This window comes from Centroberyx affinis, unplaced genomic scaffold, assembly GCF_046629955.1.
Source record: "Centroberyx affinis isolate AG114_WGS23_722 - 3 ecotype Tasmania unplaced genomic scaffold, CSIRO-AGI_Caff_v1 ptg004550l_1, whole genome shotgun sequence".
Lineage (NCBI taxonomy): Eukaryota > Metazoa > Chordata > Actinopteri > Beryciformes > Berycidae > Centroberyx > Centroberyx affinis.
Genome location: NW_027282180.1, coordinates 20,408 through 44,802, shown reverse-complemented (window position 1 = coordinate 44,802; position 24,395 = coordinate 20,408). Strand labels below are relative to the sequence as shown.

General features: G+C 45.1%; 1 protein-coding gene across 1 annotated transcript in view; it reads right to left on the bottom strand.

The window, feature by feature from the left end:
- The window catches only part of LOC139665373 (collagen alpha-1(XI) chain), a 60,059-nt gene that overhangs the window by 15,756 nt on the left and 19,908 nt on the right, over nucleotides 1-24,395 (bottom strand). Inside the window, exons 24-43 of the mRNA XM_071544372.1 lie at nucleotides 24,307-24,360; nucleotides 22,174-22,227; nucleotides 20,966-21,010; nucleotides 20,730-20,783; nucleotides 20,414-20,458; nucleotides 18,062-18,115; nucleotides 17,341-17,394; nucleotides 13,674-13,727; nucleotides 13,101-13,208; nucleotides 10,558-10,647; nucleotides 9,364-9,417; nucleotides 6,146-6,253; nucleotides 5,908-6,015; nucleotides 5,289-5,342; nucleotides 4,906-4,959; nucleotides 4,607-4,714; nucleotides 1,508-1,561; nucleotides 1,329-1,382; nucleotides 1,180-1,233; nucleotides 329-382 (exon numbers count right to left, since the gene is read on the bottom strand). Coding sequence (XP_071400473.1) covers nucleotides 329-382; nucleotides 1,180-1,233; nucleotides 1,329-1,382; nucleotides 1,508-1,561; nucleotides 4,607-4,714; nucleotides 4,906-4,959; nucleotides 5,289-5,342; nucleotides 5,908-6,015; nucleotides 6,146-6,253; nucleotides 9,364-9,417; nucleotides 10,558-10,647; nucleotides 13,101-13,208; nucleotides 13,674-13,727; nucleotides 17,341-17,394; nucleotides 18,062-18,115; nucleotides 20,414-20,458; nucleotides 20,730-20,783; nucleotides 20,966-21,010; nucleotides 22,174-22,227; nucleotides 24,307-24,360 — 1,314 coding nt within the window. The remainder of the gene's footprint in view (nucleotides 1-328; nucleotides 383-1,179; nucleotides 1,234-1,328; nucleotides 1,383-1,507; nucleotides 1,562-4,606; nucleotides 4,715-4,905; nucleotides 4,960-5,288; nucleotides 5,343-5,907; nucleotides 6,016-6,145; nucleotides 6,254-9,363; nucleotides 9,418-10,557; nucleotides 10,648-13,100; nucleotides 13,209-13,673; nucleotides 13,728-17,340; nucleotides 17,395-18,061; nucleotides 18,116-20,413; nucleotides 20,459-20,729; nucleotides 20,784-20,965; nucleotides 21,011-22,173; nucleotides 22,228-24,306; nucleotides 24,361-24,395) is intronic.

Below are 24,395 nucleotides of genomic sequence, written 5' to 3'. Positions count from 1 at the left end.
AGGGACAATTAGATTCACTCTGATGAATACACAATGTCACTCTGCTGAGAAAAAATCTTCTTGTTAGAGGAGATTTTGCTCTATATGTGCCTTATATATTAGCCGACTGTTTTCCTGGGACTAGCCCTAGAAATATTTAACGACCCCTTTTTACATTTTCATCAAGTGATACAGCAATTCATGCTAGGTGTTTGTACAATACATATGAAATGTACGCATATGGGCAGTGTATGTATGGGAAGTACACACGCAAACATACAGACACATTGCAATACAGATTTAGCTAGACACATTTAGCAAACAAAAAAACACAGAGATGCTAACTTACTCCAGTACCAGGCTCTCCGGGTGATCCTGGGTTTCCAGCCTCACCTTGCTCACCCTGTGATGAGAGAAATGTCAGTGTGTGGACGGATGAACCTTCTCCCTCATATATGGAGTTTCTAAAATCAGATGCACCATTTGAAAAAAAGTATGTAACAAAATAACTGTTAACTGCTAGCATGGCTGATCAACAGTACATCTCAATAACAGCAGGTAACTTGACACTCGATCTTCTTTATTTTAAAAACTGAATGATAAACTTCAGATAATAATGTTTTTTCCCCATAATAGATAAATAACATTAGAGAATTGATTTCTTGAAATACATTTTAAATAAATGCATTTAGCTCAGCTGATACTAAGTTAAGAAAAAAATCACAGATGACTTATGATGAGTTTTAACAACAAAAGTCATACTGATGAGTCACACTGATGATTTATTAGGCAAGCTTCTTAAAGTCTACTGTGTGGAAACATCAGGGTCTATCATTTTAGTTGATTGGTGCTATTACCAAAGGTGTAAAGAGCCACTGTATCCTGGGTGCCCTCTCAAAGTGCTGCGAGCCCTCTCTGTTTCATATTCCAGAGTCATTTCAGCAGCCGGGGTACAGCATTAAGTATTTATAGTGCAGCCGTCTGCCAAATGGCTGTAAAATGGACGAATCTTGTTGGAAGCGTTGTAAAATAGACATTAATAGTGTCAAAGCACTAACTCAGACAAAAAGGCTGGGCGTACGAAATGAACAGACTCCCGGTGATAATAGAGGGACGGGGAGTCGGGGGTCGGCCCGCGGTATTTCAGTCCCGGCATCGGCCCGGCCGGATCGCCCCGGGGTGCCGCGCTCCGATTCTTACCTTCTCACCCACGGATCCCATGCCGCCCACACCGCCCGGAGGACCTTGCGCACCCTGGAAATACAGAAGAGATGAGTCATCGTCCAGGGGAGGTACGTACAGTTATGTTTTCAATATGTGCCCGTTTGTTATCAACGGGCGGTACGTACATCAGCTCCACTGGGACCCTGAGGACCTCTGGGACCAGGGGGACCAGGAGGGCCCTGTAGAAAGGGGAAACAGGAAAGTAGACGGTCAGACAGGAGGCAACTCCAAATGAAAAACCTGTGTTGTTAAAATGTATGAAACTATTAAGAGAGCGCTATCAAAAAGCAAATGCGCTTCTTACCATAGGGCCAACGTCGCCGTTCTCTCCCTTCTCGCCTGGAGGTCCGGGAAGACCCTAAGGACAAGACAGACGAATAAACAATTATATCATCGGTGAAGAAAATAATTGTGTTACAAGCACAAGGTGCCGTTGCATGAATAAGCAATGGCGTTCTTAATGATTTAAATTTGTTTGTGCTGTAAACTGTACTTGCAACAGCTGTTCCTGCTTGAGATTTAATTGGACAGCTAACACACTTGCTGATTGTTGAAGACATGGCGGCGACGCAGTGAAATATTAAATATCCGTGGTCCAGAGCATGCGCATATGAATCGCTTGAAGCTGTGTTTTAACTGCGGTGTGTTGATAGAATTGTCTGTTTAACGGGGAATTTCTGAAAGGGAAGAAAGGTCTTGTCAAGACGTCTGCTACTATCGTACGTGCCACAGACTCACAAAAACAGCAACCTTGGGTGGATAGACAGAAGAGAGTGGTAGTACACTCGCTGGCAGAAGCAGTGATTTGGATCTTTTGAACACACACCAAACATTTCAAAAGAACTCTTCAAAGGAGGTGTGAGAAGCAGTGAGGCAACTGCATTAAAAACACCGAACAGCCGACTTTCTAAAGCAGACCCGTAAGAGTAGTCGAGATAGTGGTGGTGGGGAAGTGTTATATCAGACGTCTCCACACCATGGACCAGCTCCAAGGCCAAGCTCTAGTCAGCTCCATTGTAGACTAGTGCAGTTCCCTTTAGCTGGGTTTCCTTGGTGCTCTATTTGGCCTCAGAATGTTGAGGTCCAACTTGTACTCAGCCTCCCTAAATCCTTCCGTGTGACTTGCTTCTAACCTTCTAAGCTTACTCTACTGTTGCAACCCCTTACGGTAAGTCTCTGTGGACAAAAACATCCGCTAAATACCTAAAGTGTAACACTGTACACTGTACACTGTCTGATTTAGGTTTCCTTTTGAGCCCGAGATCGTTTTATTCTGCGATCCCCGGCTCCGGGGCGACGGACCTGTCACTCGCAGGTTCAAAAGACGTCAGAAACGGCGCAATCGCTCATCGCAAAGAGACACAATCCTTTTCCGTCACTCCTTTTTCGGTTCGCTTCCCCTTTCTGTAGCCGGCGGCTTGTTGGTCTCCGCTCAGAAGGTGCGGACGTAGATCCGGCTTGCCCCCCCCGTGCATGTCAAATGAGCGGCGCGGTCAAGCCCTCATACGTGCCTTTGATCCCTGACATTTCTACCGTTAATTGCCGCGGTTGAATTGCTGCACCTGGCTTCGCCTCGTGTGTGTGTGTGTGTGTGTGTGTGTGTGCGCGTTCTTGCCGCAACCGCCGGTTTGTCATCAGCGTTAAGGTGTAGGGTGGGGAAGGAGGAGATCAAAGAATTTTTCATTCCTCCTGCTATTTACTTGCGCTTACACCGGCCTATCTTCCTCAAATACCCACACACCCCAGGGAGGAGGCAGACTCTTTGCAGACTCCACGTGCGTGTGCGGTGTGTGTGCGTGTGTGTGTGTGTGTGTGTGTGTGCGTGTGCACGCACGAGAGGCTGTGTGTGCCGCTCTGCTGATGTTCTTGTAAGCGTTTGGCCGTGTGCGCGCGTGGCTGCATGCTGATTCCTCCCCGTGCTGAGAAATCTCATCAAGTGCAGAGGTCTCCTCCAGTCGGAGATCGTTAGCGGCGCTGCTAATTATGCGGCGTGGTAAATGGGCTCGACGAGGAACCGACTGCTGGAGCAGGTCAGTCCGCGCGATTAATGGAATCGCGATGGGAAGTGAATTACACCCAATTAAAAATCCATTGAATACAATCGCGCGGAGATGGGATGGTACCTTGGAACGATGAGCAGTACTCTACGTAATTGCATCAAGACAATGACCCCGATCTCTGCGGTCAACTCTTAACATGTTTAGCTTAAGGGGTTGATTACTAATAAAACAGTTAATTACTAATACTGTGCGCACTTCTCCTACTGTAGAATCTCATTATTTTTGTGCCTGCCCTTCAAATGATCCTTATATCAAAGCCGGCCTCTACAGTGTCTTTGGACGGGCATGGCAAGAGCGCACTTGAGCACATACTTCTGAAAGACATCGAACTTTGCATATCAAACAGCAGGAATTCGACATTCAAGTTCGCGCCTGGTGCTAAAGCGCTCGGCGACACTCTTTGTTCTTTGCTCATGGAGGCTTTTTTTATGAGGAGGGAGAGGCAGAGTGGACGTTTACCGCGGACGGTTTTGTTGAGAGAGAGTCTTCGCTGGCCTTGGCTTGGCCGTGGCGGTGAATGGACGTGAGAGGTGTGATCATCGGGTGCCGGAGCCGGGTTACAATACAATACGCACCACGGATCCAATTAAAGTAGATCACACCAAATGAATGTGAGAGTGTGTGTGTGTGTTTGTGCCCGACTTTGGTTGCACTGTAGCGTGGCGTGCGATGAATGCCAGTGTAATGCAGCTGTGATGCTACTGATGAAAAGGAGAGCATTTTTCTCGCTTTTGCAAGATGTCCACAGTTGTATAGCTTTAATGGTGTACATACAGCTGATACAGCTAAGTAGAAAACATCTATAGATGTAGCTGTTGAGTACCGGTAAGTCCCTCTTGTTACTGCATGCTTACTGCTGTCTGAAGTTACAGTGAATAGTTTGGTAACTAGCTGGTTGAGAGACATCAGAGTTTTGTTGTACGATACACTCATCTGATTGTATTATATAACCAGGAATGACCTTTTTATTCATAGTTTATATCATAATATTGTTAAAGTTGATGATGCAAGTTATGTTAGGATTAGGTGTCTTTTCAGGAAAAAAGCTGAAATTAAAGGTAACCTATGTAATATTTTCATCTTTCGTCTACAAGCTCAGTAGATTTGGTGGAAGGATGAACTTCTAATCTATTCCTCTTTTGGTTTGTTGTTTTCCCCTGTATTCAGCTCAAAGTATTTTTTCTGGGTCATAAACAAGCTCCTCCCCTTTAGCTTGAGCCCCTCCCACCCCTTAAAACCCTTCAGGATCAACCAGCTAATACACATTTACTGTTCCACACTCATTGTATGTACTGTATTTGTATAGTGTGCTTGCTGTGTGTGTGTGTGTGCACGGTACTAACCTGCAGACCGATGGGACCGGGGGGTCCAGGGAAGCCTCTGGCGCCCTCATCTCCCTTCTGTCCGAACATACCCTGCTGACCCCTGGGACCGGGCTCTCCGTCGCCTCCCTGAGGACCCACACACACGCACATATCTCCACTATGGCCAAAACACGCTTTTACATTTGCTGTTCTAAACACCCGGATTCTGGTTGGTCTTTCCCGGGAAAAATCCTCTGGTGTACTGGAACTGATGCGTTTTACATTTAGATTAGACCAGCTACCATTAGACCATTAGACCATTAGACAGTTGTACTTACAGCGGGACCTGGGGCACCAATGGGACCTTGAAGACCGGCTGGACCAGGAGGACCCTGAACACAAACGAAGAAACAGTTATCTTAAAACTGTAAAACCAATATATCTTTTATATTATTCTATCTTTTCTGTATTTTTTCCCTCATTATTAGTATTTTATGTGTTTCAGTGATACTTAACTGAATCTCAGCTTGTTGTTATTGTGATAAATGTGTAGTGAGATGTGAGCACATGCATGGTGGGTGTGGAGGAATCTCCCTTAAGAGAATCGCTCCGCTGAATCAATATCTGTTGTATCACCAGCTACTGTGCGGGGTTCATTAAGATATAGTGAATTATGGATGGCATCCCTGCTGTAAATGTGGGTGTGGGATGGGTAACGCACCTGTTCACCCTTGTCGGCTTTGCTTCCCTTCTGACCGGGCTCTCCGACCTCTCCCTGGGAAACACACACACACACACACACACACAATTGTCTTGTCAAAACACCGTCTCCTTCTCCAAATGTCAGCAGCGTACAGGAAAATCATTGAAAACACTCAAATCTGTATTTATGAGCTCTGCAGCTATGTTGCCTCCATCCACAACAATGTAGAGTTCGTTATGGACGTAAGTGAAAGATTTTTTTTTTTTTTTGGAAACGACGAGCTCATTATATAGAAAAGCTCTGCGGCGACATATGTTTGGCAGCTCAGTAGATTGCCTGGATGGTAACCTTAAGGGGCATAATGATTGCGGGAGATGAAACGAGCGACAGTGTTTCACTTTTACATCTCCTCTAATTGCGTTTCCTGGCGCTTTTGGTTATGAAGATGGATAAGCGGCGGCGAGGAGAAGAGAGAGACATATTTTCGATGCAGATGGCCCGAGCGGGATCGTGGGGGATGAAGATTGATCGACAGTCTGTTTTGGTCCCAAAAAACGCAGCCCAGTTCGAGGGCTGGGAAAGGAGTTGTAACTGGGCCAAAGACAGAGAGAATGGGAGGGAGGGAGGGGGAACCGACCTTGTCGCCGTCCTCTCCGGGTGGACCCTGGGGTCCGGCGGGGCCGGGCAGACCGACAGGACCTTGGACACCATCGCGACCAGCTGGACCTTGAGGGCCTTTCTCGCCCTAGGGGACGCAAACACATTTGTTTTCATTATGTTTGGGAAAAAATAACACAACACAACACACTGAGATGAAGTATTTTGTGAGTTCTGACAGGAATTCTGAAAATGAAAAAAAATAAATAAATACTTACAGGTGCTCCCTTCTCTCCAGCAGGCCCTGGCGGGCCCTGAGGACCAGTTCTACCTGACAGGCCAATTGGACCGGCTGGACCAGCAGCACCTCTCTCACCTGGTGAGCCCTGTGTGTGTGTGTGTGTGTGTGTGGGAAGGGAGGGAGGGCCAGCCAAGGAGGAGGACGTGAAAGAAAAAAGATGATGAGCAGGAATAAAAGGCAGAAGGCAGGTTTTGTTCATTCTGGACTGAGAGACGCATTTCGCACTTCTGTCAGGCCGCCCATAAAAATAACTGTGTACGCTGAACAATGAACATTGCTATTAAGATATTTACAAAGCAACAAAACCCAGCTGAGTTCCAGTGCTAATGGATGAACACACACACACACACACGCGTACAGGACACACACAAAGCCCTATTGGAAAAGGAAAACAGAAAGAAAGAAAAAAAAAAAGGCGGGCGCACCACACAGCGGCGGTGGCTTTTAAGTCCTATCAAAGCACCGCTGTTCCTTGAAAGCAGCCGGCGTTATCTGCCGCGGCCGGGTCGGACATTAGTGGAGACGAGAGAGGGAGGAGGGGGAGGGGGCGGTGGGGGGGTGGGGGGGGGGAGCCTGAGGTCTGCGCGGCTCTCTGCACTCTGACCGGCTCATTGATGGAGGTGAAAAATGCATCTGTGGAGGAAAGGAAGGTCGATGCCTGGTCCCCAAACAAGAACCTGCCTGCATCATTTTGTGAAATTAGGGACCTAAATGTTTGATTTAATGAGAGTTACACTGATATACCCATATGTATTATCCAACACTGTTATCTAGGATTAGACCAATGTATTGTTTGTGTATATATACTGTATTGTGCTGATATTGACCTTTTATTTCATATCAGATATCAGCCAATCAGTGTCGTCCACTTCTGATATGATGGAGGTTCCTCCCTGACCACAGCTACATTAAATCATCTGTCAAATCTGCAATGAAATTTTTGTTTGTTTAACTGTTCAATTAGATTTAAAAAAAAAAAAAAAAAAAAAAAAAATCATTTAAAAGCCTAACGTAGAATTTCCCTGCCATTGAATAGGTTTGGTGGGTCTCCCTGCTTTAAAGAGCTGCTAACATTAAAATAATTTCATTAGTCGGGGTTTCAATGGTTTTAGTGTCCCATGATGGTCTAAATGCTTCAGAGGCTTTTCCATAATGACAAGAATTGCATTCCGGGGGAAACACTGAATACTTGTCATTTTTGGCATGAAAATGTTCATAAAGATCTTGAATATTGGCCCAAAATATCAGCTATCGATGTCTTTAGTCTAAAAATATGATATGATGATTTTTTATTTTATTTTACCATGCCATAATATCATATTCAGTCAGATGCTTGCTGGGGTTGTATGTAATTGTATGTATTTTGTTTTCCTCTGGTTGATCTATTGCAGAACCAGCTCCTCCATAAGGAGCAGTGATGTGTTGTGCTCTGCAGTGTGCCAGTGTGTCAGTGATGCTTCCAGCCGCACGCCCACACATCACACACGAGGCTCATCTGGCTTTTTATCATAATCTACACCGCGCAAACATGGCTGTTATTGTTGCTGCTGCTGCCAATCACATCATTTAAATGAACTCATAGAGGACATTGAACATGATGTATCATATCCCACAGCCTCAATTAGAGGTCTGTTTGTGTGGAACCGCGTAACCTTGTACCATGTCCGCCCGCCAGAACGCATGTAGTCTCTCACCGATACTGGTACGGTTCGTTTTATACACTAAAGTTGGCCGTCTGGGTGGTGTTGGGACACCGATCGTGGGGTCGATCGCAGTGCTTAAAAACGGAGGACTCCACCCTGCCGGGAAGCCGGGTCGCTTAAAACAAACGCACAATCAAATGACAGTTTCATCTGAGCCGCGGAGCTGCCAAAATTGGTGTAAAAAACACAAGTGTGTTCCACCATGGAAATGTGAAAAACAATAAAGGTTTCTAAAGTTAAGACTCGACAAGTTCTATCTCACAGTATTTGGTTGCAGCCTACCATATGTTACTGTATGTTAAAATGTTAAATGTAAGCTTTTAAAACTGCAATCAAAAAACATATTTTTTTAGCAGCTGGTATTTTGTGCTTTTTTTTTAATCGTGGTAAAAATCACGTAAAAATCTGTAAAAAACCCCGCCAAAAATCACCTTTACGAATACAAAACCACTGTACTGTACAGTCACAGCCCATGATGTCACACTAACCCCTAGATGCCCCCCCCCCCCCCCCCCGCAGGCGAGGGATGTGTATCAGCAGCAGCAGTCTGGGTGACTAGACAGTGACTCACCATATGGATGCCTTCTACTGGCTGCGTGGTTTTGTTGTGTGTGTGTGTGTGTGTGTGTGTGTGCCAGGAAGCAATGGAGCAAACAATCTTGATACCCGGCTACTCTAGCGCATGATCGCTCCGATGACAAATCGCTCTGTGCCGCGGGACGGGGTGAAGTCGGGCCAAGCTTCCATTTATTCATTCATTCATTCGTTCAAAAAAAAAAAAAAAGAAACCAGATGGCATGAGCTGCACTAGACATAGAGACTATAATGCATTTCTAACATGATTGTTATGTTGGATAACTGGTTTTCATGGACTCAGTGAGCAGCTGAAGTGGGTTCATATCCTGTGTGCTGTTTTCTCTCAGGTCCTAGGCTCTCCTCTTCCTCAGTAACTATTGCAGTGTCCTCAATCAAGGCACTTAAATGGTGCTCATCAAACCTTCCCTGTGGGGGTCAAAGTTAAATATCAAACTTTCTCCCTCAACTTTGGGAGTGTCGCCTGAAACGGACCGAAGCCACCCCGTGGGTGATGTCAAAAGAGAAAAAAAAAAAGTGTGAGGTTGGTCCCAGCAGTTAGCCGGGGACAGACTGAGGGCGATTCTGCAGGGTTTGACGTCCAGAGGATTTAAAGTGCCCTCTGGTGCTTGACATCTAAACTGCAGACCTCACTGAAGACTCAAGTGGTTCTTGCATTGCTTTTGTTAAGCGGTCTGTACTGAACTTGAAACCACGACACATACTGTACAAGCTTACTGTGCAAAATATGAACCAACAAACTAATACCTGAAAATCTGACATAAACCAAATATAGAATACCAAAGATAAGAGCAGCAAGATAAGGCCAGCATCAGGTACATTCTTCTATTTCTTTTTTTTTTTTTTTTTAAAGTGAATCTCCCAAAGGTGACCGCATCTCTCATAGCGGTGTACTTACAACAGGGCCGGGCGGACCTTGGGGCCCCTCTCCTCCCTTCAGACCTGCTGGACCCTGGAAGAACAAGGGCAAAAAACAGACGTGAGGGGCTTGTGCAAAATGCATAAAACACAATCAAAATCAAAATCTGGACACAGTACATCACAGGGAGCGTGCTGCGAGTGCGTTACAGGCTTCAGCACACGGTCCAGAAATATCCTCGTTATTATTATTGACGTTTTCTACCTGTCAGAGACTCCACCTGCTACGTGAGAGAAAGAGAGTCCGACCGTCTACCTCGGTAATTGACGCCGCGTCTTACAAAAAAGATATATATATTTTTTTTTTCCCCCTTTTTATGAATTTTGCTCTTGTGGACAGCTAGAGAGAGAGATAGATGGAGGGGGAGAGAGAGAGGAGAGAGAGAGAGAGAGAGAGAGAGAGAGAGCAAAGAGCCTGTTGGTGTTATCCAGCTGTGTTCGGGCCCGATATTTATCAGCTCATATATTCCCCCCCTCAATTTCCCTCTCATCAAACGCGCAATAAAATAATAGAGCTGAAATAAACAACCGAGAATGTGTGTGTGTGTGTGTGTGTGTGGCTGTGCCTTTTTCTACTGCATATCTCTTCTTATATATCACATTTCTTTTTTTTTGCGCATACGCATGGGTGCACAGGTCTTCGGCATACTTGAACGTGTGTGTGCATGTGTGTGTTCCTGCATGTTCATCACTGTGTGTGTGTGTGTGTGTGTGTGTCTCCTTCTCTTTATGTGTATGCGCAGGCACAAATCTCAGGTCCGTCCGGTGCGGTGCATGCAATGTGTGTGTCCCCTGCATGTTTGCCAGTGATACCAGTGTGTGTGTGTGTGTGTGTGTGTGTGTGTGTGTGTGTGTGCAGCTCCCCAGCGGGCCGCGGCAGCACACATGGCAGTCTGGGTAATGAGTCTCTGCTGGCTCTGGCTGTGTTGCGGGAGTAAATTACGGCGGCGGGAAAACAATCAGCCCGCGGAGAGCGCCGGCTGACCTTGGAGAGGCAGCCTCCGCTCGTTCCCGGCCGCCCGCGCTTTAATTGCCAACATTTCCCACTTAATAATTCATTGAGTAAATAATGCATACGGAGACAAACAGATAACATTCCCCCCCCCCCCCAAAAAAAAAAAAAATTATAGGAACGGCGGCGTTCTGCTAGCGAGATTTGACGAATAGGCTTTACCGTGGCGCCGGGTAGACCTCTCTCTCCGGGGAAGCCTCGAAGACCCGGGGGGCCGTCCTTGCCGGAGGTTCCCTGGGGTCCGGGGTCTCCCTGTGGACACAATCAAGCACGGGACGGTTAGTAGAAGTCACGCTATGTTGCTTAAAACAGTAGCATAATAATAATAATAATAATAAACTCCATTTTTATACATTTGTTTCCAACCAAAAACTGTCATTGGAGATGTTCTATGACTGCTTTTAACTACAATATAAGACTTTGTTTATTGCTTAGTAATGGGTAATTAATTTTTTGCTGCTGCAGGGAAAAAATACAATTAGAAAGCTTGTATGGTTAACTAATACGATTGTAAAAAAGCCGTGTTTCCATGACCTCGGCACAGTAACTCCATAATAGCACTCCCTCTCATTTGTTATTGCTTGAATGTAGCATTTATCAAAAAGCAGAGGTTTAAAAGAAGACAGTCTTGACTCATTACTGTTACAGCAGAACGGCCTCATGGTCACAGACTGACCCGTAACCACAAGGTCACACATTCAACCCCTGCAAAAGCAAAACGTGAGCTCGGAATTGTGAGGTTCTATCTGAGTTTTGGTGTTAAACAGGTAAAAAAGGAAGTCTGAGACAGTGGAATCTTTGATGTTCGGTATCTCAGGGCCGGCACCTTATAATTCCGAGCTCACAAAATGTTCCCGTCCTACTTAGAGACGCTGCACACCTACCTGCTCTGCACCCCCTGGTGGAATGTGTAGGCTTACATGCATGTGTGTTTAAGCATATGAAAAGCAAATGCATACTAATGGCATTTTTTGCATCCCACCGGGAAGAAAAACACACAGCTGACAGTTCACCTTAATGGGCCGTTAGCTGCATTTATGTTGAACCTGTGTAGATTTTCAGTGGGTTCGTAAACCGAGGTGGTGCTGAAACTCAGAGACGTCTGGTCTTGGAAACTCAGACACATTATGCGCCAGAATTTTGTGATGGAAAGGTTAGAATGATAAGGAGCCGAGTGCTGCTTAAAGGGCAACTCCAAAGTTCAAAAGGTAAACAAGAGGGGTTTTCCTCAGAATGCTAACAACGGGAGAAAAGAGATATTTTCAATGGAAATGAATGGACAGAGCTAGGAATGACGTACGCAATATGGGCACATCGGTTGCAATGATATTGGAGTGAGAAAGCTTATTTTTCATCTCCAGCTATTCCCATGTAACCCCCATCCCCACGGTAGTAGCTCTAAAAGTTCCCTTGCACCCTATCTACTACAAGAAAGAAATAGTGCCAATTGTTCCAGGGGCCCAGCCTCAATTACTTGCTTGTTCATTTTGTGCCCCACATTTCCAAAGCAAGGGCATTTTACTTCAGGACAAAAAAAAAAAAAAAAAGTTGCTTCAAGCTTCTTTCTTTTCTTTTGTATTGGCAGGCTGACTTTATCTGCAAACAGGGAGGCACAGAAGAGTGGGCTCGAGAGGTATAAGAGGATTTGGGCTCCGCTGCCAAGACCTCCGCGAAGTGTCCCTGGCATACTGATGTAGGGGGTGGGGGGTGGGGTGGGGGGGCCTGAGCAGAATGGAGAGGGAGAGCGGGGCGGGTGAGTGGCGGAGGGCTCGGGAGTTAGCCGACGGACTTGATTAAACTGTCTGCTTCGGGAAGACAGGGAGAAAATGAAAGTAGGAGACACGGGGAGTTGAGGGGAGGGAGGGAGGGGGGGGGGGGGTTGCTGAGTGGTCCAGGGAGTTTGGGGTGGGCTTGGAAAAAGCCCATACTTCTACAAAATGGCTGCTGTCTGTTCTTAATGGGCACTCGATTGCCAACCGGGGAGGGCCAGGGAGGGAATTCAGCCACACACTCCTCGAATCTCAGCTACTGTAGCTTCAGCAGTCACATTCCACAGTCACTGCACTGTGCACAGCATGATGAGGAGACTCTGGGATTTGGTGTTTGTAGGGGTGTGTGTTAGGGTGAAATGTGTTGCAGTAGATTTCTGTATTTCTGTATTTTAACCCAGTAGTCTATTAGAGCCTTGCATGCCTTGCAAAATCATAACTGATAGTGAATACAGCTGGCCCAATCACATACAGTGCTTGCGAATGCACAGGTTGAAATCTCAGTGCTGTTGTTTATCTCTGTCCGCCTCCTTGCCTCCCTCTCTTCAGTGCAACTGCCGCAAATCTAATGCAGTGCTTGAGGAGAGCAGTGCCCACTCTTTTAAAGCAAATGATGCTACAGAACTGTTAGGCACAGTAGGGGAGGAGGGGTAAAATGAGCCACTTTTTTGAATTTTATGCTACTACGGCAAAATAAATGTCTATTGATTTCAAACAATAATTATTAGGTATACTTAAGGTTGTTGGAAATATTTTTTTGTAGTTAATACAGTTTGAGTAGTACAAAATATTTAAAAAGTTGGTCTTTTGGCAGAACTCACCCCTTTCTCCCCTATATTTTCTCCCTGAACTGAACATTAGCTGTCGACGACCTTATATGAAATCCATTTTAGCGCTGAATATTGCAAGTTGACCGTGAGTGTTCATTCCACTCACCTTTGCTCCCTCCTTGCCGGCAGCACCAGGAAGTCCCTGCTCTCCAGGTGGGCCTGGGGGTCCAGGGTGGCCTCTCTCACCCACGGGACCGGTCTCTCCAGTGGGTCCCTACGATGTCGCCGCATGGTGGGATGTTAGTTGCAGTCCAACATAAGAAATACGATATGGCCAATGCAGGGGGACAGTTCATCAAATCTTTTCCCCTGTTCTATAGATCAGGTGATATGTAAATGGGTATTTTATTGATAATTCACTTTAATACTATAGAGGCCAAGTGAAAACTTTGATTTGACTAACCCCTTTCACTTGTCTACAGCAAGTTTAAACAACAACATCAGGTGTTGGGCCATGTTTACTTATCATGTGCATCATTTCATTGATTAGCAATTAATACAACAAAGGTTTAATTGACCTCAAGATGACATCGCTCAGTGGACAATTTCACGCTCAGTAATTCTGAATCAAACAATGTTGTGCAAGACATATTTGGGGTATGTGTGAGGTGATGTTTAACTGTATTAGTTTTTTTTTTTTTTTGGCTGAATTGGCTCTTTAATAATCAGCTTTGCTTACCTGGGGCCCAACAACTCCTCCCGGGCCGGGTGGACCAGTTTTTCCTTGGAATCCCTGGAAGAAGAACACAAAGTCTAATTAATACGATTTAGAAAAACATAACAAACACAGAGCTAAACTATCAAAACTGAAGAAAAGAAACCATGATGGATCATTCCATAACATGACATGAATTTGTTTAAACTGATATGCAGTGGTAGGTTTAAGGGTTATGTATATCTTTGAGATATGAGCATGATCATAATCCATGATATAAGATACAGTTTGTTGAATTCAATTAAATCCAATGCTGGAATGATGCTATAAAAGTTTTACAGTTTTTCCCCACCACCAATACTGTGAATATTAAAGTCATCGTTGTATTTTCTGTGCTGTCATTGCTGTATGCGTTATTATACATACATATGTATACCTACACTGATTGGACTGAATGTTAACATGTCAATGTGGTGTACAGTATATTATCCACTTGTGTGTATGATGTTGTTTATGATGTGCAGTCTGTTTTCTGTGCTGACCTTTACAAACTGAATTTCACTCAGGACAGTTATCACCAATATTGATAATCTTCAAAGTGCTGTTCCCTAGTCTGTTACGAGGAATCTTGATTTCCTTTTAATTCCATTTGGTGCTTACATCAGTGGCCATGCCAATAAATGCTACATCGTGTAGGCATTTATCACCTCGCTCTTACTTACCACCTCACCACCGAGTGGTAAGATGAAGTATCATGTGACCGAGGGGTCAGAGGTCGGCTGCTGCAATAACAAGGTTAGCAAAGCACACAAGCAACAAAGGGATACGAAGCAGACTGGGCAAGACATCGTTCAGTACATGTGGGACAATGACAAGGACAAGAAGCAGAAACCTCTTAAAGGCTTATACCTAGGATGGGATATTCAGATGCTTTGCCCCCAGAGAGAATGAATTACTTACTTGAACTAAAGACAAACAAGGTGAAATTGTAAGCTAGAGTGTGGTTCTCACAATGCAAACACAAGCAAATGTAGCCACCGCTAATGCAAACTGAATGACAGTCATTGGGACAATTAGGGCATGTTTGTCTAATTTTTTGTCCAATCGCCTTAAACGAACAACTCTTTGTTTTATGCTAGATGTCAGTGATTTTGCCCCAAATTCAGTCACCGTTGCCCTGATGACGCCATTTAGCATTAGCCGCGGCTTCATTTCGCTGTGGTTTGTACGACTACCAAAGAACTACACCATGCATTTCTGTTCTTTTGGACCAAAGCCATCTGAATATCATACGAAAATAGAGGGAATATCCTTTAAGAGTCAGCATTTCTCTAAGGCGGGATGTTCTCCTGTGGGACAGCGGCTCAAACCAAATTGTCGCGGGGGAACTTGTTGCACGTTGCCAGTTCACTTGCACAGCGAGCGGCTGATTTGCTCCATACGGATGCTGATTCAGACGGTGAGGTCTGGTTCAACAACGGGACCGGGACGAGACAACGTCTGCCCGGAAAAATACAATCTGCAGTGGCTTGAGTCCTCGTCCAAAGACTGTATGTTCTTCAAACGTTAACCCGACTCCATGCTGACCGGTCAGGTATTAAGTAGTAGGAGGAGCTGTAAGAAGGTCCGATGGCTGTCTTTTACATTGAAATGAAAACGGCACAAAACATTTCATGATCTCGCGTGGTGAAACCTGCCACCTTGTCATCGGAGTTGTGGAATGCTGAATGGGTTCCAAGGCATCTAAAAGCATGTAGTGTTTTAAGACAGCGTGAGGTCAGCTCTATTAATGCCAGTGACTGATTGGCACACACACACACACACACACACAGATGTCAAACAGCAAGGGAAGCACAGCGGTCGACTTTGCACTTTGACTTGCCCACTGATTTTCATTTGATGTTCCGAAGCCCCTAGATCGCCGAGTTGCCGCGTTTACTTCGCGACTCTTCTTCCTGCGACCAAACCGAAACCCCCAGCTCTCGGGGAAACTGATCCTGGGTGACTTATGACTCGGGGCCTATCGATCGCTTTGCGCCGTGATTTATGGTGATGTATTATTCAGCGGGTGAAGCCTTGGGCCGCGCTGTTACAGCGTCGGCCCCTGACTCAGAGACACGCACCCGAGTCAAATCTTTATCTGCGCTTCCCCGAGTGCGACTTGCGCGTTTATTGCCGTGATCAATTCTCATATCGGATGCCGGTGGAGGCCGTTCGTCAGCGCATAAATCCACTGCCATAAACACCTTAATGAAGACTCTATCGCTGTCGTTTGGGTGGCGGCGAAGGGGGAGGTGTGTTGGTGTGTTATGTTTATCTATAGGAAAGAGGCAGGCGGAAAAAGGGGGGGAAGCTTTAATGATAGAGGCGATGATCTGTCAAGCTTTTAGTAGAATTTATTGCCCTCTGAGCCTTGTCAAACCAAGGTGCACCGATGCATACAAAGCGCGGAGAAATCGAAGGTGAGGGCTGGGGATTGCAACTCGATGCGCTCGAGTCAAAGTTTGCTTTGTTTCTTTTTTTATTGTCAGATAAATCTCAGCTCCCATAGGATGCATCTATACGTCTTTATCAATGCGTCTTCGGTGCAGATTTAGCACGGCCGTTTCTCGTTACGTTCGTCGCGACTGCATCGAGGAGACGTTACACGGGCCGCTGTCCCGCGCTGCTGCGACAATTTTTTTATGGCCGTTGGTTTAGTCATACCTCAATTCTTATGAGTCGTTTATTTGAGCATAGGCGACGCTAAACAAGGACACCTCTTTGCGGTTGGACAATCTAAGCTCAGCATCCTTCCGACGGATCTGTACAAGCCCGCCAACGTAACGAGACAGAAGCTCAATCAGAAAGGGCTGGTTCCCCGGTTCCCTGGATCCCATCTGTACGAGATGGGGGGGCTGAGCCATCTGGATTTACTGAGACAGAATGTAGTGTGTGTGTATGTGTGTGTGTGTGTGTGTGAATGGAGACTGGAGGAGCAGACAGACTCAGACAATGTCCACGAGGGCTTTGTCTCTTGCGTTCTGCTCTACTAGAGATGTCTGCCTCTTTGGCATCACACTGAGACATTGTATCGCTGATTGTAATCCCCTGCATACAAGAGCGAGAGAGATAAGAGCGGGGGGGGGGGGGGATTCAATTGAAGTTCGGCTCTCTGATTGGGAAGATCAGATCTGTCGTGCAATCAAGAGGCAAGTTGGACAAAAGAGAGTCAAAGAGGGCTAATTGGCAACTTTTACCTGTAGATGGCAGCGAATAGTCGGACTACAAGTCATTAGCATGAGAAAGAAATTCTTGTGGGACCGAAGCGAGATAAGACTGTGCTGAGAGAGATTAGTGCACTTAAAAATGTGTTTCACAGGCTTCTGCCGATTCACATTTATATGTTTTGATTTTTCCATAATGGAATTCGAGGTCTTTTTTTTCTCCTGTTTAGATTCCAGATTAAAAGTGTCGGTAGAAACTGAGGTGTCAGACTCCTGGGTTCGCGGTTGCTGTGAAAGCGCGCCGACTTGGCGAGTCGAATCCGTCCAGGTGTGAAAAATGAGGCCGCGGAAATGTGGGGGGGGGGTCTTATGTTCCCACACCCGGCGGGAAGTGACTGGCCAAGCCGGCCGACCGGAGCCGCCCAGGCGCCCGACAGCTCCGACGGGGGGTGGGGGGGGGGGGAAGTGGGGTCCGCGGGACTCACCGTCTCTCCGCGCTGGCCAGGGTGTCCGGGCAGCCCGTCCTTTCCAGGTGGTCCCTGGTGGGGAAGAAAGCGAGACACACGCTCAGTCGGCAGCTTGGCACACTGAGTTCACATCTAAAGTGAATAACAACACTACGGCGGCTCTATTACCGGACATTACAGTTTCTTTTTTTCCAAGAGATGTTATTCTGTTTTGGCAAAGTGTCTTGCAAATGCTCTGCGGGCGCAATATACAAACAAGATTTCCCCCACTAGAAAAGTTAATACATAGTCAATCTTCCAGTGCGAATGAGCTTAGACTACTGGAACACTAACAAAAAAATAACAGGTTCTATTTTTATTCAAAGAAGCGGCATCACCAGCTGAGGGGTGAGAACCAGCTATGAATCAAACGCAAATCGATAGGTGGAAATTACCACTTGTCTCCTGGCTAGACTGGGGAGTGAGAAAATGGGTTCTGCTTCAATAACAGTTAGACTAATGATCCCCGCGCAGAATTAGGGATATTGCTATGTATTACTGCACCCCATGAACTCTTCGAATTTAATCAATTGTGAGTCATAATGTTTGCAAAGTAGGGTTATTTGCAACAGAGACCGTGGGAAGTGGGAGGAAAGTGCGAGTGTGGAAAATGAGCCTCGGGGACCGGCTGCGAACCTCATCGCCTTCCTGTAGACGTCTTAACATGAAACTGTCCATTGCATATACTGTAAATACTTACAGGGGGGCCCTTCGGTCCAGGGAACCCAACTGGTCCCTGGGGTCCTTGAGGTCCCTGGGATGAACAGACAAACAAAACAGTCAGACTGACAATAGAAGCAGGAAGAACGAAGGAACATTATGCAATGCAAAAAAACAATTCTGTCCTCTCTGAAAGCATGCAGTGTTGAACTGACACAGGTGAGAGGAAGATATTATGTGGGAACTGTGACTAACAAGAGCAGGTTCAGAAAGCAGATGCGAGCTATTCACTATAAAAAAAAAAAAAAAGATCTGAAATTGCTGTTGTTGGGTAAATTATCCCTCGTCACTCGGGTCACAAACCCTAGGGCTGCTGCGGGAAAACAATACTTGTCAGAGAGAGTGGGCGATAATGTGACATCGAGAGAGGGAGAGGGAGAGAGCGAGAGAGTGAGTGAGAGAGAGAGAGAGAGCACATAACAATTGATATGATCCTAGCTTGTGCCCAGGCTTGCTCTGCATAGCCTCCATCAAGTCATTACACTGGGAGCGTTGGAGTGTCCAGTGGACCAGCTGCATAACAATAGCCGCTCCTGGTCCTCCTGCCTCTATTATCCACCCACAGAGTCGTGAGCTTCTGTGTGACTCAGAAGTGAGCCGTCCAAATATTCTTTCAATTACTTTGTGCTTGTGCGGTGTTATTTTTAATTGTTGAAAGAAAGAGCAATTTGGGGTTAATGTCTAAAAAGAGAGAAGTTCTTATCTCAGAAACTGCATTTCAGAGGCTAGCTAACGTAGCCTGAAAGTAGTAATAATGGGCGATATTAAAATAGTAAATAGCAAAATGTAATGTCTTGTTACACTTTTTCATGATAATAAGTGATTTTAGGTGTAATCAAGGCTAATCACCGGTTTACCAAGAAAGCTAATGATTAGCTTTCTGATGCGCTATAGCACTAGTTTACTAATCTACAGAGCCTAACTAGAATAAACCTAACTAGAATAATCATTATTGTTCCTAACAGGCTGTTTCCCTTTCTCTACTGATTAAATACATCTATTTATTAATATTTATAATATTCAACCTTTGTAAATTTGTAAATGTGTAAATTTAATTTAACTAGTGCCTTTTATTTTGAAGTTGTACTTGCACAAGTCTTTCGTAACATTATGGTGCTATTACTGCTTTTACTACTGCTTTTATTTATTTGTTTTATTTTTAACTACACCGAGAGAAGCCAGGCGAAATTTCATTGTACCTGAGTATACTGACAATAAAGATCATTCTATTCTGTTCTATTCTATTCTATTCTAAATGTAGTATGTGGATGCAATATCAACTAACTGTTACCATCCCAGTTAATATACCAAAAATGTTGCGACGCATGTTGGATATTGAATGAATAACCTATCAGAAACAGTGTGTAGCTCCAAAGAGGGGCTTAACCAAAATGTGTAGTCTCTATTTTGAATTAGTATTTCCATCACAGGTTGAGAGCAGGAGAGAAACAGAACAGCGGAGTACGGAGGAGTGAGTCAGATGAATAGAGGAAAACAGCAGCCACATCAGGGAGAAACGCAGACGGGGAGGGTTGGAGATCGAGGCAGAAAAAAGGCCAGGAAGAGGGTCTGACATGCTGGTCAGGACACCACTGAATTGATATAGATGTTGCAAATTGTTTTAATATATGAATACTCAGAAAGTTGTGTTTTGAATTGAGTTTTTTAAATGAATGAAATTTCTTATTTGGAAACTGACATTATTGTGATTACTGGGGCTCATGATGAAGCGTAAATATACTTCAAATATAAAATACTATGCCAAAATTGAGTGCAATCTAGTCTTAATGTGCTTCAAAACGGACTTAATTATTACATTTTGCCATTCAATCATATTCATCCAGTTTCCCATTGAAACTGAGGCTAACTCATCGTAAACAGCCAGACTGAACCTCACAGGACCAAACAGCAACATCTGCTTGAAGATATTCAGGGAGGTTCAGAAAAGCTGTCCACTGCTACTCAATCATAGCAAGCAATTTTATCCACATGCATCCATTGCATCCAGTAGGGAACATCGATCGGTCTGGCCTCTTCATGACTCATGTATCCCACGGCAACCAAAACCCTTAACGCCCCGCTCCCAGTCCTGGAAACCCGGTGCGTTTGTTCTAGGGTTTGACCGATATGGGTTTTCGAAGGCCGGTACCGATAACTTTGAATTTAAAGTGCTGATAGATGTCGCATTAGAATCAATTCAGGTTAAGGGCTTACAACTCAACAATAACTATTTGAATTGTTGAGTTTTTAAATGATATATCGGTCTAACCCTAGTTTGTTCCCATTGTATCCATGTTTATTAAAGCCACCTTAGAGTCATTGTAGTACTTACTCTCTCGCCAGGCGGGCCTGGAGGACCGTCATTGCCCGCTGTGCCCTGCAAAACACAGCAAGGACAAACCATCAGCATGAATATATGAATAATGCTTCCATGTAGCCTACAGTGCCGCTGATGACCACTGTGTAGTTTAGCAGTTTAGCAGTAAAACATGAAATAGATGCAGTACAAAATAAGTTGTATTTGTGTTTATGTTATATTTCTGTCAAACGCAATTGTGTGTGATACAGTACATCTAGCCAGTAAAGGGCTAAAGAAAATCAGTGTGAGAGTTGTGTTTTGTTGTGATGGAGATGGAGTGTTGATGTACCTTGGGACCTGGTTTGCCTGTTGGACCTCTGGCCCCTCGAGCACCACGAGGACCCTGCAGAAAGAACAAAACGGCTCAAGACTCAAGCAATTCAAGTCAGAACACTTTAATCTAGTGATGTCAAAATCCTGAAATTGTTAGAAGTGTATAATCTCGGATGGGTTATGAAAGATGACTTGGACAGTATTTCCTTAATTCATGGATCAGTTACTTCACGGGAGTGGAACAGTACATACCGTTGGACCTCTTTGCCCCCTTGGACCTGGTTTGCCCGCAACACCCTATTAGATAAGCAAAGGCAAAACACTTTAGACACTCACACATTTAAGTTACTATACCACAGCCCGAGTGAATCCTCAATTCCGACTGGCTGGAGGCTGTATGTTACTTTTCGGTAGCCGAACCGCAGAAGAGAAACCGTTCTAAACTAGTTGCCTCAACTCAAGATGCTGCATTTAGACATCAATACTCATGAAAACAGCAGTTGTGGAAAATAACATTCCCTAGACGTTACAGTGTAACCATTGAAAAATCCATGTGAGCTCCATAACTTTAATAGCTACTATCTTCGTAGGATATAAATACGAGACAGCTAATATCTTAAATTACACCAAAAAATTAGGGGTTCTGTGTATATAGGTGCGGTATCTACTTTTTAAGTATTTTGCTATCTAATATTTAATCAGCTGCTTGGCAGGCTGAAGCGGCAGGAGCAGAAGCAGCCTGCCAAGCCACTGCAGAGAAAAAACGGTACAATAGCTGCAAATGGGCTACCTGGCCGAAATATGATTTTTACTCTATGAAAAGATGAGTTAACAGTCTTGATTGTTTCATTTTTGGCAGGTGGCCCCGGCGTAAGTGGAATCACACACTTTACTGTGTCCATTAGATGGTTTCGATGTACTCCGCGGGAGCAGTAAGGAAGTGCCTCTCCTCCACTTCGTTCCATTAAAGGTCATTTAAATGGATGCCTTGTGTATCATTTTCGCGCTCGAACCGACGCTGTCGTTACGGTGAATGGAGCTATCCGTGGGAATATGTGGTTTTTTTGGGGCTATTTCATAGAGGTAAACCCGCTACCTAAAGTGGCCTCGTTCAGACGGGAAAAAAGTTGCCCTGGGTTATTTTTCCTGCTCGTCTCCAAACTCGAATGTGCGAGTGCGTCGTCTTTTCAAGGCTAGGAACGAGGAGAGGGGCTCACTGAAAGCACAATTGTTTCACCGCCTTTTGTTCTCTCCCCAACATTGATTTTGCCGCTGTTATTTTTTTTTGTGCCGAGTCATCATACAGATGCCTTTATAATGGGAATCAATTTTCCTTTGTGCCGTGTTATGATGGCACTGTGATTTTCATACACAAACAGGCGCGGTGTGTGTGTGTGTGTGTGTGAGTGTGTGTGTGAATATGTGTGTGTGAGTGTGTGTGTGTGTGTGTGTTTTCTTACTCTGGCTCCTTTCTCGCCGTTGGCTCCGGGGAACCCAGGGAAACCGCTTGAGCCCTGTCGTTAGGAGAGGCAGATATCATAGGCGGGGGGAATGGAAGGAGAGAAAGAGAGAGAGAGAGAGAGAGAGAGAGAGAGTGGGTGGGTCAGGTCATGCGTTAGAATGACGGTCCGTTTGGGAGATGCTGTGTTTGCACTGATGTCAGGTTCCATTAGAGTCGGAGGCCCTGATGTCAAATTCCACGACTTTTCTATGACTTTTCATTCGTTCCTTCCTTTGTTAATGTTGTTTTGTCTGGTTTCCAGTACGCTTGAGCTAAAAAAAAAAAAAAAAATGCGACAAATGTTCTGAGACATTCGGTGTCAGGTGGACACCAGCACACACACCCACACACCCACACACACACACACACACATACACACACAAACAAAAAGCCTTTGCACAGGACTTGGAGGCGCTGGAGCAAAAAATCAGATGTCTCCAAAAAAAAAAAAAAAAAAAAAAAAAAAAAAAAAAAAAAAAGCACATCAGCTCCTGTAAACACGAAGGGGACATCAGTTTGTTTTTTTAGGTTTGGCAACGGACTGTGTGTATGGAGGATTGAAAAGCAGCTTACCCGTTTTGCAGCACCTCACTGCACGATGCATTGGGAGCATAAAAAACATGACATAAAAAAATATTCCACATGACTCCAACTGTACTGTAATGTAACATATGTCCTAATGTTCCAAAGCCGCCATCCAAAAGTACGATGCCAAATTGTGAGTTATCTGTTTGATTTGTTACTTTTCGTATTTAAGCTTATGGATCGGTTTCATAGATGCCTCGGCCATTTTTCCTCAGCCTTGAAACCAGTCTTTTGGGGGGGACGGTTTCAGGTCCGAGGACATCTGATCATCGGCATCGTGCGATCGCTCCAGAAACAGTGTGTTGGCGAAGCACTAAGCAGCGGTAGGAAGACGGCACACGGTAGCTCCGAGTCCCGCGAGGGCAGCGCTTAGAAAACGCCCGTGGCGCTCCTTCAGTCGGGCCGCGCTTCGACCAAAATCCAAGTTGGCAGGGCTTCTCGACGTCAAGCTCGCGCTCACTCAGACGGGAGCTCACACAAAGACGGGTTCCGCGTAATCGTCGGACATATGGCTAAGCTTTTAATCCGCGCTAACGGCGGACGTGAGGATGTGTGGGGAATAAATAGGTGCAGAAAGGGGAATGGATGTTTAAGGATATTTGACGCTGGGCCCGCCTGTAATAAATAGGAGTGCATGTCATCAGCGGAAGCCTAGAACGGTCCGAGTAACGAAAAGTTCAGGGGGATCCTCGTAAACTAGTGCACAGAATGAAAGACAGGGGCTATTCCAAGAAGAAAATTGGTCTGTACTTAAGGTGCTACGTGTGGCATTCTAACATCAATAAATCATCACCGCATTCATTTTGAGACATTAGTATAATTACCGTAAACAAACGGGACCATCACTGAGAAGACCGGCAGCCTCTACCGGCCTGTACTCTGCATTTTACACTGTGAGCCACCGGGTCAGATTTGGAGGGAAAATCTGCTGGATCGCTTTACGGCACAAAACAGGAAGAGAGCGCTGTTCTTCCAGAGCAAACACAGCTAAAGCTTTCAGAGTTTCTGGCAACGGCAGATGGTGGAAGGAGTGAAAGGCCGATGGAAAAATCACTTCCAACATGTTGATCCTCTTCAGTGAGGGGGAAGGAGGCAACGGGGCTTATGGGAAATGTAGTCTAGCACTAACAGTAACCCTGGTGTGAGACAGAGGCCACCGATCGTCTCAACCGTGCTCTCATTTGTTTGCGGTAATTAGCTCAAGGTACAGTATTGTAATTATGTTAGGCTTAAAACATTACCAGAATTTCTTTATTTAATCAATATAGTGCGTAAAACATGCAAATTTTTGCAGGTAACAGACCATTTTTCTTCTTTGTTTTTTTTTACTCTGAATTCTTTGTAATGGGACAGTGATGCTATCATACTATATATTCATTTCCTCTCTAGTTCATATTCAGAAAACCATTATGCTGTCCAGTGTTAACCATATGTGTGTGTTGGTGGTGGTGATGTCATGCCAGTGTACTGGGATAACTGTGCTACCCTAAAAGTGACGTTAACGTACCTTTGGTCCTTGTCTTCCTGGATAGCCTGGCAATCCTGGGACGCCCAGTTTCCCCTGAAAGACAGCGTCAACACACACGTCAGTCCAGT